At 30.2% G+C, this 14,749-nt stretch overlaps 1 protein-coding gene across 1 annotated transcript in view; it reads right to left on the reverse strand.

The window, feature by feature from the left end:
• LOC111621342 (helicase ARIP4-like) overlaps nucleotides 1–14,749 on the reverse strand; it is a 93,499-nt gene that overhangs the window by 27,883 nt on the left and 50,867 nt on the right. Inside the window, exons 6-9 of the mRNA XM_023363438.1 lie at nucleotides 9,884–10,146; nucleotides 6,440–6,556; nucleotides 6,127–6,358; nucleotides 3,056–3,273 (exon numbers count right to left, since the gene is read on the reverse strand). Of these exons, the coding sequence (XP_023219206.1) occupies nucleotides 3,056–3,273; nucleotides 6,127–6,358; nucleotides 6,440–6,556; nucleotides 9,884–10,146 (830 nt within the window). The remainder of the gene's footprint in view (nucleotides 1–3,055; nucleotides 3,274–6,126; nucleotides 6,359–6,439; nucleotides 6,557–9,883; nucleotides 10,147–14,749) is intronic.

Below are 14,749 nucleotides of genomic sequence, written 5' to 3' on the forward strand. Positions count from 1 at the left end.
CAATCTTTGGCTATATCTTGGGCTACTCCAATATTTTTTTTGTTGATGTGTGTGTTTTAGCTGGCAGCACTGGCACTTTTGTGTGGTGTTTTTCTGAGGACTGTGTGTCATGCTGAATCAAACGTTTTTGATACTAGATTAACTTCTAAAGTATAAATTTTTTTGTTTTTATATTTTTCAATATATTTATTTTGTTTGTAAAAAATAAAGAAATAATTTTTAACGATACAATAGCCACGATTATTATTTTAAAAAGTTTACATTAGGCTTAACATCAACAAAAATTCAACGCGAAGCGACATGCAATGGAGAAAAATTTCAACACGGGATAGGTTAATATATGTTTTCGTACATAATTGGTTATCCAAAAAATAAGTTATTCAAACAACCCCAGTCCCCAATTGATTCGGATAAACGACGCTCTACTGTAGTCTTTTTGACAAAGTTTCTGCAACTGATTATAATTATTCACCTGTCACAACTATGAATATTAGTGCTATCTTTGCTTAATCTTTGTGAAACATCTGAAATTGATAATTTACTACAGTAACCTATGCATGTTTACTGATTTAAAATATATCTATTATTGTATGATCTTGTGAATTCTGCTAGAAATATTGTACAGTACAAAACTAATTATATTATTCAAATATAGATATCTTACAATGAAGACAATCATTACATTAAACAATTTGTATTGAAGCTAACTTTTTATTAGTTTGTATCATCTATCATGATGTCATATTGCACACTTCTATGAAAATAAAATTACACAAGTTTAGCAACTTTTAAATACAGTAAGACCCTGCTTAACACTGCCTTGATTAATGCTGATTCGATATAACATGGTATGCTTAAAGCCTAAAAAAAAGCTCAAAATTTATGCTGATTCAAATTATTGCGGCATTTCATTGATTCGTATATAATATGATTATTCCTGAACACGAACCAATCAGCATAAGGTGGCAATTGGTTATAGTGCTGTACTTTCCTTAAATCTATATTTGTTTGGTGCAAGTTTGGAACAAATATAACATTATGGATGCCATAGGCAATATCGACTTCAGTTGGCAAGAATTAACTTATCAATGCTTGAACGAAGTGTGGAATTAAGTATGGCTGGATAATTCTCAACAAGAAGAGCCTATCACTGACAAAATTGTCAACCTAATTGATGCAGCAGGACTAGGAGACGTAGACGAGGAGGATATTGAGAAGTTATTGCAGGTTTCTGGTGAGAGCATTACCAACGAAGACTTTTAAGAACTGACAGAACAAGGAATTTGCATAGAACTGGAAAATAGTCATTCAGAAATCGAAGAATCCAAACAATTTCTCTATAGATTTCCTTAGTAAAAGTTTGGTAATGATAACCAAAATCATTGGTCAAATTGTAGTGAATGATCCAGATTTTGAAAAAAGTGCAAAAGCAAGACAAGGCTTTTTGGATGTGATCTCCTGCTACTGACATTTGCTTAAGGAAAGAAAAAAAGCGACAAATGAAATTACACAACTTTATCGCAAAAAAACAAGAATTTCAGAAAAGCCAGAACCTTCATCATAAAAAATGAACTTTACATTTCTATGTGGATATGTTTATGTGTTATTTAACATATTTTTATATTAATTTGAATAATAATATAACTTAAAATCAAGAAATATCTGTTTACTTTTGGTCACGTTTTCCCCTTTCCCTATTTACTTGGTATTAAAGTGATCTTGTTTAATACTGTTTTGTTTAGTGCTTGTCATCTAGGAATGTATCTAAAGTTTATAATATGGATAAGGCAAGTTTTGGAACAACAGTCATAATAATAATAATAATAATAATAACTTCACTACAAACAAATACACTCACTGCGAGAGTTTTTCTACAGGAAACAAGAAACATCACAATTACATAAAGCAGTAACTCTAGCTGACTTAAATAGAACAACATTAAACTTACACTCACAACACACAGACATGACACAACATATAAAAAGCATAGACACCATCAAGCAATCGTGGGCTCAAAAGGCACTCCATGGCAGGCATCCATATGACCTGGCCCAGGATTTTGTTGACAAAACTGCATCAAACAGCTGGTTAGATTGGGGATGCCTTTTTTGGGAGACAGAAGGATTCATGATTGCCATACAGAATCAGGTCATAAATACTAAAAACTACAGAAAACACATACTCAAAGATACAACACTCACAAATGACACATGCAGAAAATGTCACATTATGCCAGAAACTATACAACACATCACTTCTGGTTGCAAGCTATTGGCACAGACAGATTATTTACACAGACATAATCAAGTAGCAAATATAATACACCAAGAGCTTGCAAAGAAACACAAATTGGTAGACATTCACGAACCATACTACAAGTATATTCCACAGACAGTATTGGAAAACAACACGCACAAAATGTACTACGACAGAGCCATAATCACAGATAAAACAATTTACCACAACAGACCAGACATCACACTCATTGACAAACACAATAAAATCACATACATTATAGACATAGCCATTCCAAACACTCACAATGTACAAAACACGTGCACTGAAAAAATTAGCAAATACACAAAACTCGCCCAGGAAATAAGGCATCTGTGAAGGATGGATAGGATGCTTATTGTACCTGTCGTTCTCTCCTGTACAGGTGTGATACCACACACACTACACAAAAGCCTGGGAACATTACAATTAAATAGAAATACATATATCACACTACAGAAGGCCACATTGTTAGGAAATTCCTAAATACAGACACTGACATACTTATTTAATTTTTGTTTTTTGGTTGCTATGCCTTGACTCTGGTCTGGCATAGTACACAGCCACCAGTTTGAACCGAGTATAACCCACTAAATCCAACATAATAATAATAATAAAAAGTATGCCCTACATTAAATGGAGTCTTACTGTTGTTTAAATGCAAATATTTATTATTAGACATAAAATTTACTTTTAAGACAAATTTTAATTGTTTTAAAAGTAATTTGTTTTGTTGCAGAATATCCAGATTACACTAAATTCAATCAAACATTTAACATGCCAAATAGTAATTTAAAATACAAGAAAATGAAATCTTAAACAAATTATTACCATCCAATAACTTTTTAATCTGAGCATCATCTTCCACTTCATTTACTATAGTTTCTTCTCTCTGCCGTTTCTTTCTTCGATTGTTTTTTTTAGACAACTTTTTGAGTGCTAACATTCGATACATTTCATATCCCATTAACAGCACTCCTCCCATCTTCTGCCATTCCACTAAAAAGATTATTGGTGTAATTATTATTGTCAATTTTAAAATCTTGATGTTTTTAATTATAAAAAGAATATTTCTGTTTCATATTTTCAAATGTCAAGAAACATAAATTACAATGAACATACACACCAACCGAATGCTGAAAATCTATCGAGCTACTATAAGGCTAATTATTAAATGAATTACGTAACAATTTTTTCTCCCAGTGGTTCTAAATTATTTAAATTAATTAATTAATTTATAATTATTAATGTTAATAAGAGATGGTGCCTAACGCTTACCTCTAAAGCCAAATTGGTTACGTAATTCATTTAATAATTAGCCATATACTAGCCCGATAGATTTTCGGCATTCGGTTGGTGTGTAGCTATATTATATATCATTGTACAGTACAAAACTAATTATATTATTNTAATAATATAAGTGAAAACAATAAAAATTTCATTCTTAATTTCAAAAAACAATAGAATTCCCAAACTAAATATAAGATTAAAAATTCTACAAAGAGGAAGAAAAATTCATACCTTTAGTAGATTTTAGATTTTCCATAGTTTACAACTTAGAACAATATATCAAACAACAATTAATAGACATTGGTTATTCTAGTTACAGCGTAAAAAACACTGATTATGTCTTAAATAGAATATAAAAAATACCATCTCAATTTTGATAGAAGAGTGGAGTTTTGTACAAGTTTTACCAAAAAGATCATTCAAAATCTTGCTAAACCAGATATATTTCCCTGAGAAGGTTATCCTCCCTTTTTTTATCCAAATAGTCATGTTAATTGAAGTTGCTGAATTTGATCTAAGGCCACATGTGTAAAATTTGGTGTAAAATCTAGCATAAATCAGAAAGCGTAAAAATTTTTCTGAAATTTTGGCTGAAAAATAACTGAAAAAAGAGTAGAGCATGTCTCTTTATGCGTGTAAAATTTTTACACCAAAATTCCTTCAATAAAGAGAAGTCTCATTTGTAATGTCAAAGTAAACACGGGATTTTTATTCTAATACTGGCGGCAATGGCTGTTATCCCTACAATTGTGACAATCTCCAAGAAATGAAAAATAAATGAAATAGAAGACTATTGTATCTATTTGACCACATCAGTGTCATGTATAAAGACACTGTATTAAAACAACATTTATGGACTGTTATAGGTGCTAAATTTCAAATAACAGGAAGGTCTAGTAGAATTGATATATAGTATTTAGATCACATGTTCTTTATTTCAATTCAGAATACAAGTCTATTAATTTAAATTTTCTAAATTATAGCAGTGGCAGCAGAGAAAAAATGAAAGGAACAAAAAGATAGATATATGAGAGAAAAAAAATTAATAAAATATAGCACTGTGGCATTTCCTATTCAGCCAGAATTTTTATGTATGTGTGTTCTGGCATAAAAGCGTAAAACAGAAACTGAACCAAAAGCTGATTTCTGATTCAGTTTTCTGCCACACAATTTTACACATGCATGTTCTTGGTCTAAGGAAATTCCCAGAGAATTCAAGTAGGCATACAAATATCCAGTTAATATTAATGTGTAGGTAGGAATCTTGATAAACTGAATTACTGGACTGTTTTATTGAAGCTAGTCTTACAGTTCCCATTTATCTACATTTGTTACATATTGTTATCATACCTACAATAAATTCCATCATTCAGGAAGAAAGATAACTGAGTGTTGGCTAGGCCCACAACAATAATGTAATCTTTCAGCATGATGAAATTCCCCATTGTTTTGGAAGTACAAAACAGTTTGGATGAAGGGTTTCCAAGGTGGATTAAATATTCGGGAGCAAAAGAATGACCAGAATGTTTAACCACTATGAACTCTTGAAACCTTTTCTGATGGTGACACTTGAAATCTAAAGTGTTTCATGAATTTATTTTTAATAATATATTGTTTAATATTGTTTACATTTTATTATGTTGTTTCCTTCATATTGTTTAAATTTAATATTTCACAACAGCCTTAATTTGTGATTATCCAAAGAAAATCCTACATATGCTTTTATTACAAATGCAAGACTCCAATGAGATAAGGTACTGTACACTTCCTGGCAATGCTCCTCCATAAAAACTTACTCCTGGCTTGCTTTGCTTATGATATGGATATAATAGCCAAACTACAAATAAAACGATTTGAAATATGTCCCATTAATTATAATAATGAATTTCAAAAACTTTCCAGAGAGATAATAGCTAATCAGATAGTTAAAAATAACAACATAAAAATTTATAAGTTACTAACAATTCAAACTATTAATTCTACATCAGTTTGATGTAGAATTAATAAGAAAAATAAAATGCATAAAGAGTAGCTAGAACAAAATGTTTGTAGATCACATATTTTAGAGTATGACAATTAGAATAAAAAAATAGATAATAATCAAAGAAACAGTAAAAAAATCTATCAAGTTTAAAATTAGTTTAATTTTCAGTGGGCGAATAGATTCACTAAACACTGGTAGTGATTGCAGGTTTGCACCTGGCCAACAGGTTAATTGTTTGAAGTTTTCTTCATTTGTCTAACACCTAAATATGGGACCAGTTTCCCATAGAAAGAATGCCCAGGAAACACTTCCAGTGGCAGATTTTCCATATGATCCATGTTTTATCCCATCAAACCGATCTAATCAGATGATATATTGACAGCACCTATTTTAAATATTACACTCAAATAAAAAAAAATACATTAGAATTATTATTCTAATTCATCAAACAGTTAAATAGAAGCCTAATAACTATCTTCATGTACAAAAGTAAAAAACTTTTTATTTCAGTGTTTTATTTCTGAATTTTATTTGTAACTTCTGTACAACTACTCAAAAAACATATTCATTTAACTTACTAATTAAGTTAGCCCTTGCCGATGTTGTTTTGTAATTTTCATTCAATAAATAAATGTTAAAATTTCTTGGTCGAATATCTCCTTTCTTTAGTTGTTCTTCAGTCAAAGAACTCTTTGCCGGTAACCACATGTCAAATTCGGCCATCCAATTTTGAATGGTATTAATTGGTACGATACATAGAACAGATCGAGCTGAAGTATGGCATAAATAAATATCTACAAATGAAATGACCTAAAAAAATAAACACATTAGTAAATTTATAAAATTTGATTTAGTTTTATTTTAAAAATAATACTAAAAAAATATTCTTACTTGCACTGTTTTACCTAATCCCATACTATGAGCTAAAATACAACCAAATCCAGTTGAAGTTTGATATCGTTTCAAATTTTCTACAACATTGTCATAGAGAAAACGAATTCCTCCAATCTAAAATATATTTTAAAAAATTATAACTATTTTCCAATGAAAAAAATAAATTTTTTATAATATGTTTATAATTCTGTAAATAGATTGAGTTTTTGGTTATATTAACAATTTTGATTTCAACTAAAAGTTTCACATTAATTTTTTGCTTGTAAGTACATGATTATTTGTTAAATCAGCAGTTCCGAAAGTAGTGCCCTACGGTGCCGCGGCTTACTCACAGGGGTGTCACAAAATGTTATAAAATTTTTATAACGTTAGAATTTGATATAGGGCACCTTGGGAAAATCTGCAAAGGTGCCTAGAATCAAAAATGTTTGGGAACTATTGCATTAAATTAAGGATCAGTTTATAATCCAAAGACAGTGTGGTGCTGTAACAGTGAAGTTTGAAAAGTTCCACTATGTTCATTTCTTCTGCTCCACTAGATGTCAAATTATAGGTGCCCCGTCTGATCTAGTGACACAACTCCAAAGATTATTCAACTTCAACACTGTACAGTTTGAATATAAACCAAATGATATTCTTGTCAATTCCAGTAACAGCTAGCAATGCTAAAATTCCATGTTGCTGTTGGACTATAAACTGGCCTTAAATTATAAAAAAATGATTTCTAATTAAATTTGCAGAAATCTTTATTTTAGTTTTTGTCAGTGTATTAGAATTAAAATCCCAAATCTAAATTAGACTTCTAAAATAGATAATATTTTGATAACATCTGTGTATTATTATTCCAATGCATGTATTAAGAGCAGTTAATACATGCATTGGAATTTAAAATTGGAAAAAAATAATTAATAAAGTTTTCTTGTTAATAGTTATTTATTGCTTTACTAATTAGTAATAAATTTATTACTAGTTTTGATTAAATCAAGATCATCAAAAGAGTTAGCATGTTAGAATATGAAAACAAATCTTAATATGAAATTATATCAAGCTCATATCCGGAATAAAGGAGTTACATTGAGCTAATATATGAAAAATGAATAGAGATGTACACCAAAATTAGTACATGAAAAATGTGATAATTTGTGAACAGACATAAAAAAAGTAATCACATGAAAGAATAGATTTAATCAGCTTTTGGGTACTTTTACATGTGACAGTGTAAACTTCAGGAACATTGAGAATGAAATGGAACATTGTTCTATTCCAAATGTTCTTGAAAAAGTTTGCAATGCCTTAAGCAAAAGCACCTGAAAACAATTAAATTTGTTCATTTACATGCTTATGTGATTTTTGAATACTCATTACAAATTACTGAATCTTTTATATATTACACTAAACAATAAAAATTAAATTCTAATTGACTTTAGCAAATATTATTTTTTCTCTTTTATAGAAATATTCAAATACCTTTTAAATTTTTGTTTTCTAAATTGTGAAATACAGAAACACCCACTTACTACAGTTAATACAATTTTGAATATAAACCTTATTATTTTGAATTTAAGCCACACTTTTTATTTCTTTTTAAGACATGAAATTAGGGTGTGGCTTAAATTCAAAGCAAATATTTTAACTTCTTATTTCTGTTGATCTCCCAGTCCCCAACAATTGGCTCTTTGCTTTTTGCTCTATGCATGTGCATAGTGTTGTGATCATTGACAGCAGTTTATTAGATGGTTCCCTGTTTGCACTTTTCTGATTTTATCCAGTTGCTATTTGATAGCAGCTATGTAGAATCAAAGTTTATTATTATCCACACTCACTAATAATGGAAAAATGGTAATGGTAAAATAAAACTGGTAACATATGATGCTGAATTCAAAAGAAAAGTTATATTGTGTGCTGGAGAAATAGGAAATCATGCAGCTGGTAAAAGATTTATGGTTGACGAAATAAATGTGCATTGTTGGAGAATCACAAAGGAAAAATTATTTCAGTGTAAACAAGCTTGGTCAAGCAGATTTGATAGCACGCTCCACAAAAGCAAATCAAATATTAATTTTGTTTAAAATAAATTTTATAAATTCTTGGAATCAAGTTGTTGTTCAGAATTTTTCCTGAATATACAGTAATGAATGTGGTTTATAGATTCCAGAGGAACCGTGTAGTTTTTACTATAGCTTACAGTGACCATAAACGAAAATGTTCAGTTCCCTTTTGTGCATGTGTGTGGATATATGCAGTGAATAGATTGACTGGAATATAACACTTAGATAATGAAAGTGAACAGAGCTATTGTGCATGTGCGTGAACACGTCCAATAAATGGAGTGAACGAAGCACGTGCATGTATATGTATGACAGACACACAAAAGTCCTAACATAAGCACTTCACTACTATAGTGGAGTGTGCTAAAAAAACAGAAAATCATTCTTGGGACCTAAAAAAGGAAGATACCTTGCAAGTGATGCAAATCATATTTATAAAATAATTTTTGTTTTTTATTATTTTTTCCAATTTTAAACTCCTACTGCAACTTAAATTCAAGGTCAGTTTATATTTGTATTTAATATGGTAGTAATATGATATTTAATAAAAAAAATTATGGTTTGCTTGAAAAGAGGTTTTAATTTAAAAAAATAATTATAACTAATTTAATAATAGGCCATAAAATTCATAGAAAAATACAAGAAGATGAAATAAAGATGCCATTAAACTTAAATTTTTGTTACAGTAGAAATTTGTTAATCTGGAATCCTCTGAAAAGCAGCTGATAACCCAGAATTGTTTGATGATAATCTGTATATTAGTATGCTGCAAATCAGAATTTTATGCAGAAATATGTTCATTAAGTAAAGATTTTATAGGTTTTTCAATCTCAATGCAGTATAGTTATACATTATATCATCTTCATACTAATTAAATAGCATGCATAAACAAATCAAAAACATAAAGCAGTGGGCACTGATATAATAAAATGTACAGCAATGCCCACAATCTGAATGTTGCAAAATGTTTGCAATGTTCAGATTGCATAGAACATGCTGAACTTTCAGAAAATACAAATACACACATAATCCAGTACCCTCTGGTCTTGTGGTGTCAGATGAACAAATTTCTACTGTACTACAAAAATGCAAACAAATAATAGAACATTTAACCAAGTTTTCTTTACAAGCAACAGAATGAATGATTTTGAGTAGTTTATAATTCTATTTTATATTTTATGTTAATTTTAACAGCTAATTGGTCTTAGAGAAATCTGTGATAAATTTAAATTCTAGAAAGCTTCTGATTAGGATGTCATATTATTATGAAAATGCAAAATGAATTAAAAATAAAATATTACACAAAAATAAATGTTTTTATAATCCCCATCTTAGTTAAATCTTACCAATTTTATGCATTTTTTTAAATTAAATTAAAAGTTTGCCATTTTACCTGATGAGGTTTTACTATCCTGGATAACTGAGGTGCAAGATATATGTCAGGATCTTCACTAGGGTGACCGAGATTTACCAGAACTCTTCCTTCTGCATCTGGCCGATTTAGACAATCATCAGTATGAGAGCCACTATTGTTTGGGTCTTCAATTTCCCCTTCTTCATCACTTAACATGACAATATCATCATCATCTCCTCTATTAAAATGTTTTATTTCTTTATTTTCTTCATCTGAACTGGATATATCTATTACATTTTTCTCTAAAAAGAAATTTATCCAAATGAAATTTTTAAAATTTCAGAATTTTCTACTATTGTATTTATACACAAAAACAGCAGAAAAGTTTTAAAAAGCCAGAAAATATTTATTAGATAAACATTTTCGAGCTAGAATCGTTCCACCTTCAGATCACAACAGAAATAAACTAACATCAAATGCTGTTAAATACATTATTTTGGCTATTGTATTCACGACTCCTAATTGCATACTCACTGTGAATACTACATTGAGGGCTAACTCTGATTCACTTATTTAACAATTTTTTTGCAAAATGTACAATCAATTAACAACAAATGTTCTTTCCTTCAAGCTTTAATGAACAATGATCTAATCAAGTCAGAAACATGAAAATGCCATCAATATTGATTGTATTATTATTGCAACTGGCTGGTTTCATTGGGCTCTATCTCATGAAGATCAGCATAGAGAATGCATTTTCTTATTTTATCAATTGTTCATTGATATTAAAATTCTTCATCAATTTTTTGATTTGATTTTAGCTGTAGAATTGTCTATTTTTAATATTACAGTTATTATATCATACTCTCTTCACTCTAATAAAAAGATGATTTTTAATAAGTTAAATTCTTATTATTTTGTGTTTCTTTTTAAATTATAAAGTTATTATTTGCATTGATTTTAACCTATTATTATCTGGTTAGATCACAAACCTGTCTATTATTATTTAGAACCTCCTGAATGGTATTTTTTTTATACAAAATTTTTTAATTTTTTTAAAATTTACACAGGATGTACATTTTACTACAAGAAATTCTTACTTGGGTCTGGTGTTTTGTACAATTTCTACTTCTCTAGTACAAGGAATTAATTCTAATCATACTAAAATTCCATATAATTAATGCTTTCAGCATTTCCTGTTGGGAAGGTCTAAAAATCCTCTCTCTATTCCAATATAGAAGACATTATTGATGAATGTCAATTATTTCACAAAAATTGAATTTGATATATAAAATTTTTTCTGCCTGTAAAAAATCTATTCTTTTTTACAAAAAACTTGACAAATCTTCTCAGCTATGGTCTTCACTGTTTCTTAAACAGCTATGAAATAAAATAGAATAAATGGTAATGCTCTAGTAACCCGAGATTTGTACATAAAGAATAATCCAAAAGCTTCATACTAAATGTGAAATTTATAAGGATTAATAGTGTTGCAGGTAATTTTTGTCTGACCCTAAATTTTTCTGGAGTTTTCTTCCTCATTTCTCTAAAAAAAACTATAAATATAATACAGGATTTCATTTAATGATGAGTCAATTTATAAGATCTATAATAAATTAAAATCTTTCTTTTCAAACCATTTCCTCACAAGAATCTTATGAACCTTTGAAGGCTGCTTCAATAAATTTTTCTCATTTAATTTTTTTGTTTTCTGGTTTATATAAGATTATAATAATTCAAATAATGTTCTTGTAGTTTTCACTAAAATATCACTGCCAATGCTGCAACAATTTTATCCTTTAAGCTACATAATTTTTTAAGCTATATTATAGTTATATTTTGAATCAATAGAAAGCTTTGCTGATAACTGCTACACAAAAAAGAAAGAAATTCATACTGGCCAATCACATTAAACCAGTTGAAGACTTTTGAATACATTTTATTTGATTACTTTTATGACACTATTGTTTGTAGAAAAAGTAATTTTCAGCATTGTAATATTAGAGATATATAACTTATAACCAATCTTATCTATATATAGAATCAGTGGCGTAGCGTAGTGGGGGCAGCCCGCCCCGGGCGGCACTTTTAGGGGACGACAAAATTTCACAATAAATAATAATAATATCTTGTAAAAATTTGAACCATTTCATTTCATATTTTTGTCGCACCTATGATTCAGACCAATTGAAATAAGCACGGAATTTTTCATTACGGAATTATTCTGTGACAAAACTGAATTTTAGTCTTTTAAATTGAAATACCTAAATAAGGGGGTGGCGAAATTTTCCTTCGCCCTGGGAGGCTAATACCCACGCTACACCACTGTATATAATGAAATACTTTGGAATTTTGAGAAAAAGAAGTGTACTTATATTGTATATTTTGATCTGGCACATGCTTTTTATTCTATGATCCCACCACTTCTGCACACACATTCTAAATTGTATTAGATTGATCAGGTCATCATCATGTAGTTTAATAACTATTTTCTAATAAGAATATTGTGTTGTATCCCTCAGGGTTCAGTCCTAAATAAACTTTTACTCACTTATTTACATTTTCTTTTTTCAGGATATATTTCTCTCATTTACAAGGTCTGTTCAAAGAGTATCGGACCTTTGGTCCTCAAAAATACATTTATTGATTTTGCGGTATAAAACCCTAATCCCCTTCAAAGTAGTCTCCTTGGTAGTGTATACACTTCTCCCAGCGTTCCTGCCATTGCTGGAAACACTTCTGGAATGCATCTTTTGGAATGACCATCAGCCGGTCCGTCGCATTTCGCACGATGTCTTCTCTCGACTAAAATCGGGTTCCTCTTAGCGGCATTTTCAGTTTGGGAAATAGCCAAAGGTCCCACGGAGCCATGTGGGGAGAGTACGGAGCGTGACGAACCACAGGAGGGTTGTGTTTGGCAACAAAGGCCCGAAATAGATGCGCAGAATGAGCGGATGCGTTATCACGATGGAGCTGCCAAGTTTTGATCGACCACAGATCTGGTCGTTTGCGTCGCACAGCATCGGAAAGATGACGAAAGACCTCCTGGTAGTACTCCTTTGCGATGGTTTGGTCTTGTGGTGCGATACTCACGATACACCACCCCACGAGAGTCGAGAAAACTGTCAACATGACCTTGATATTGCTGCGGACCTGCCGCGCTTTTTTTGGCCTCGAGGATTGTCCCCGAAATCCTGCTGAATCTTGCAAATGGTTTACGCTCGGGTATCGCCAAGGTTTTTGGCAAAATTTGATGTAATATCGCTGCTCACGTTGTTCAGTCATTTTCCAACTTATTGGAATCCGACGAGAGCGCACTACATGACCTCATTCATAGGCCGACTGCCAACGACTGACGCTTTCTGCAGCCGGGAAAAAATTCAGGGCTGTACATGGCTGTCCCCTCCACAACTCCACCGAAAGAGGCCTCCCGCGCATCATTGGTTTCCGCGGAAAAAATAAAAGTCCGATACTTTTTGAACAGACCTTGTATGCTTATGCTGAGAATGTAAATTGATAAATAGTGACCCTGTTTCTCTACAGAAAAATTTAATATATCTTACAAAATGGAAGGATTCAACAAATATTTAGTAAAGTTTAATTAAACATTTTTAGGTAAGTGTTTTTAACTGTAGGTAAGTTATCATTCGTAAAAATGATGAATGAAACACAACAGTAAGATACTGCTGTGTTTTGTTCATCGATTTTACAAATACGGCATTTGAGCACAAATTCTGGAGAAAAAAATCACTTGATACTTGACTGAACAAATGTGACCTGCTAGAACAAATTATCAATTAATAAAATATTTTTTACTTCGTAATCCATTTAAAATTATGATAAAAATAAAAAAATTTAAGACATTGCTGATATGTCTGATTAACATTAACAAAAAAGCTCAGATGATGATGATACTTTTGTAAAAAGAAAATGCCTTCATTTAACTAAAATATCAATTGTTTTAATAAACATATTTCTTTTACTAACAAAAAAAATAGTATACTTTTGCTAACTTCTGGAACATAATCCATGTTTTACATTAGTTCTTTGTTTTGTGTAGCACAGATTCGCATAACATAGCCCTTTTTCAGAACATATCTACCATGTTATATAAGTGATACCTATATTTCAAAAAAACTTAAAAACTTATACTTTTAAAGTATTCAATGATGATTTTATTTTTGTTGTGATCTGAGAATGAGATGAGCCAAACCCAACATGTAGTGCAATCTTATAATCAGAAATGAAAAAATATATAATAAAAATCTATCTATAAAAAATATTTTCTGTAAAACAAAAATTAAAATTTTTGGTTGTACTTGTATGTAGAATTTTAATAAAAATAACAAATAATACTTTTAACATGTATACAGTCAAACTTCAATACACTGCCCTGCTAAATAGCACCAATGAATACTTGTAAATGGATCTTCCCTGTAAATAATAAACAAAAAACTCTCCCATATCTGCAAATTACTAAATGCAGGATTTTACATCACAATTTTCTAAACTCTTATATCCAAGGTTGGGTATAGAATTATTATAGTATATATTACTTAATTCATTTTGTTTGAAATAATTCAGCCTAATGCCAAACTCAATTTAGTGCCAATTTCAGAGACATATAAACAGTGGCACTAAATTGAGGTTTTAGTGTATATATTATTATTTTCTATAATTACAGTAGAGCCTCGATTATCCGACTCAATTGGGGACTGGGGTTGGTCGGATAATTGAAAAGTCGGATAACCGAAAAATATGAAAAAATCCATTATTAGTGTAGTATATTATTATATCCCATGTAATTAGTATATTAGTATATCGCTATTAACCTATTTTGCGTTGAATTTTCATCGATGTTAAGCCTAACAAAAATTTTTTAAAATAATAATCGTCGCTATTGTA

Source organism: Centruroides sculpturatus, unplaced genomic scaffold, assembly GCF_000671375.1.
Source record: "Centruroides sculpturatus isolate CEXI.00-Female unplaced genomic scaffold, Cexi_2.0 scaffold98, whole genome shotgun sequence".
NCBI classification, from domain to species: Eukaryota; Metazoa; Arthropoda; class Arachnida; order Scorpiones; family Buthidae; genus Centruroides; species Centruroides sculpturatus.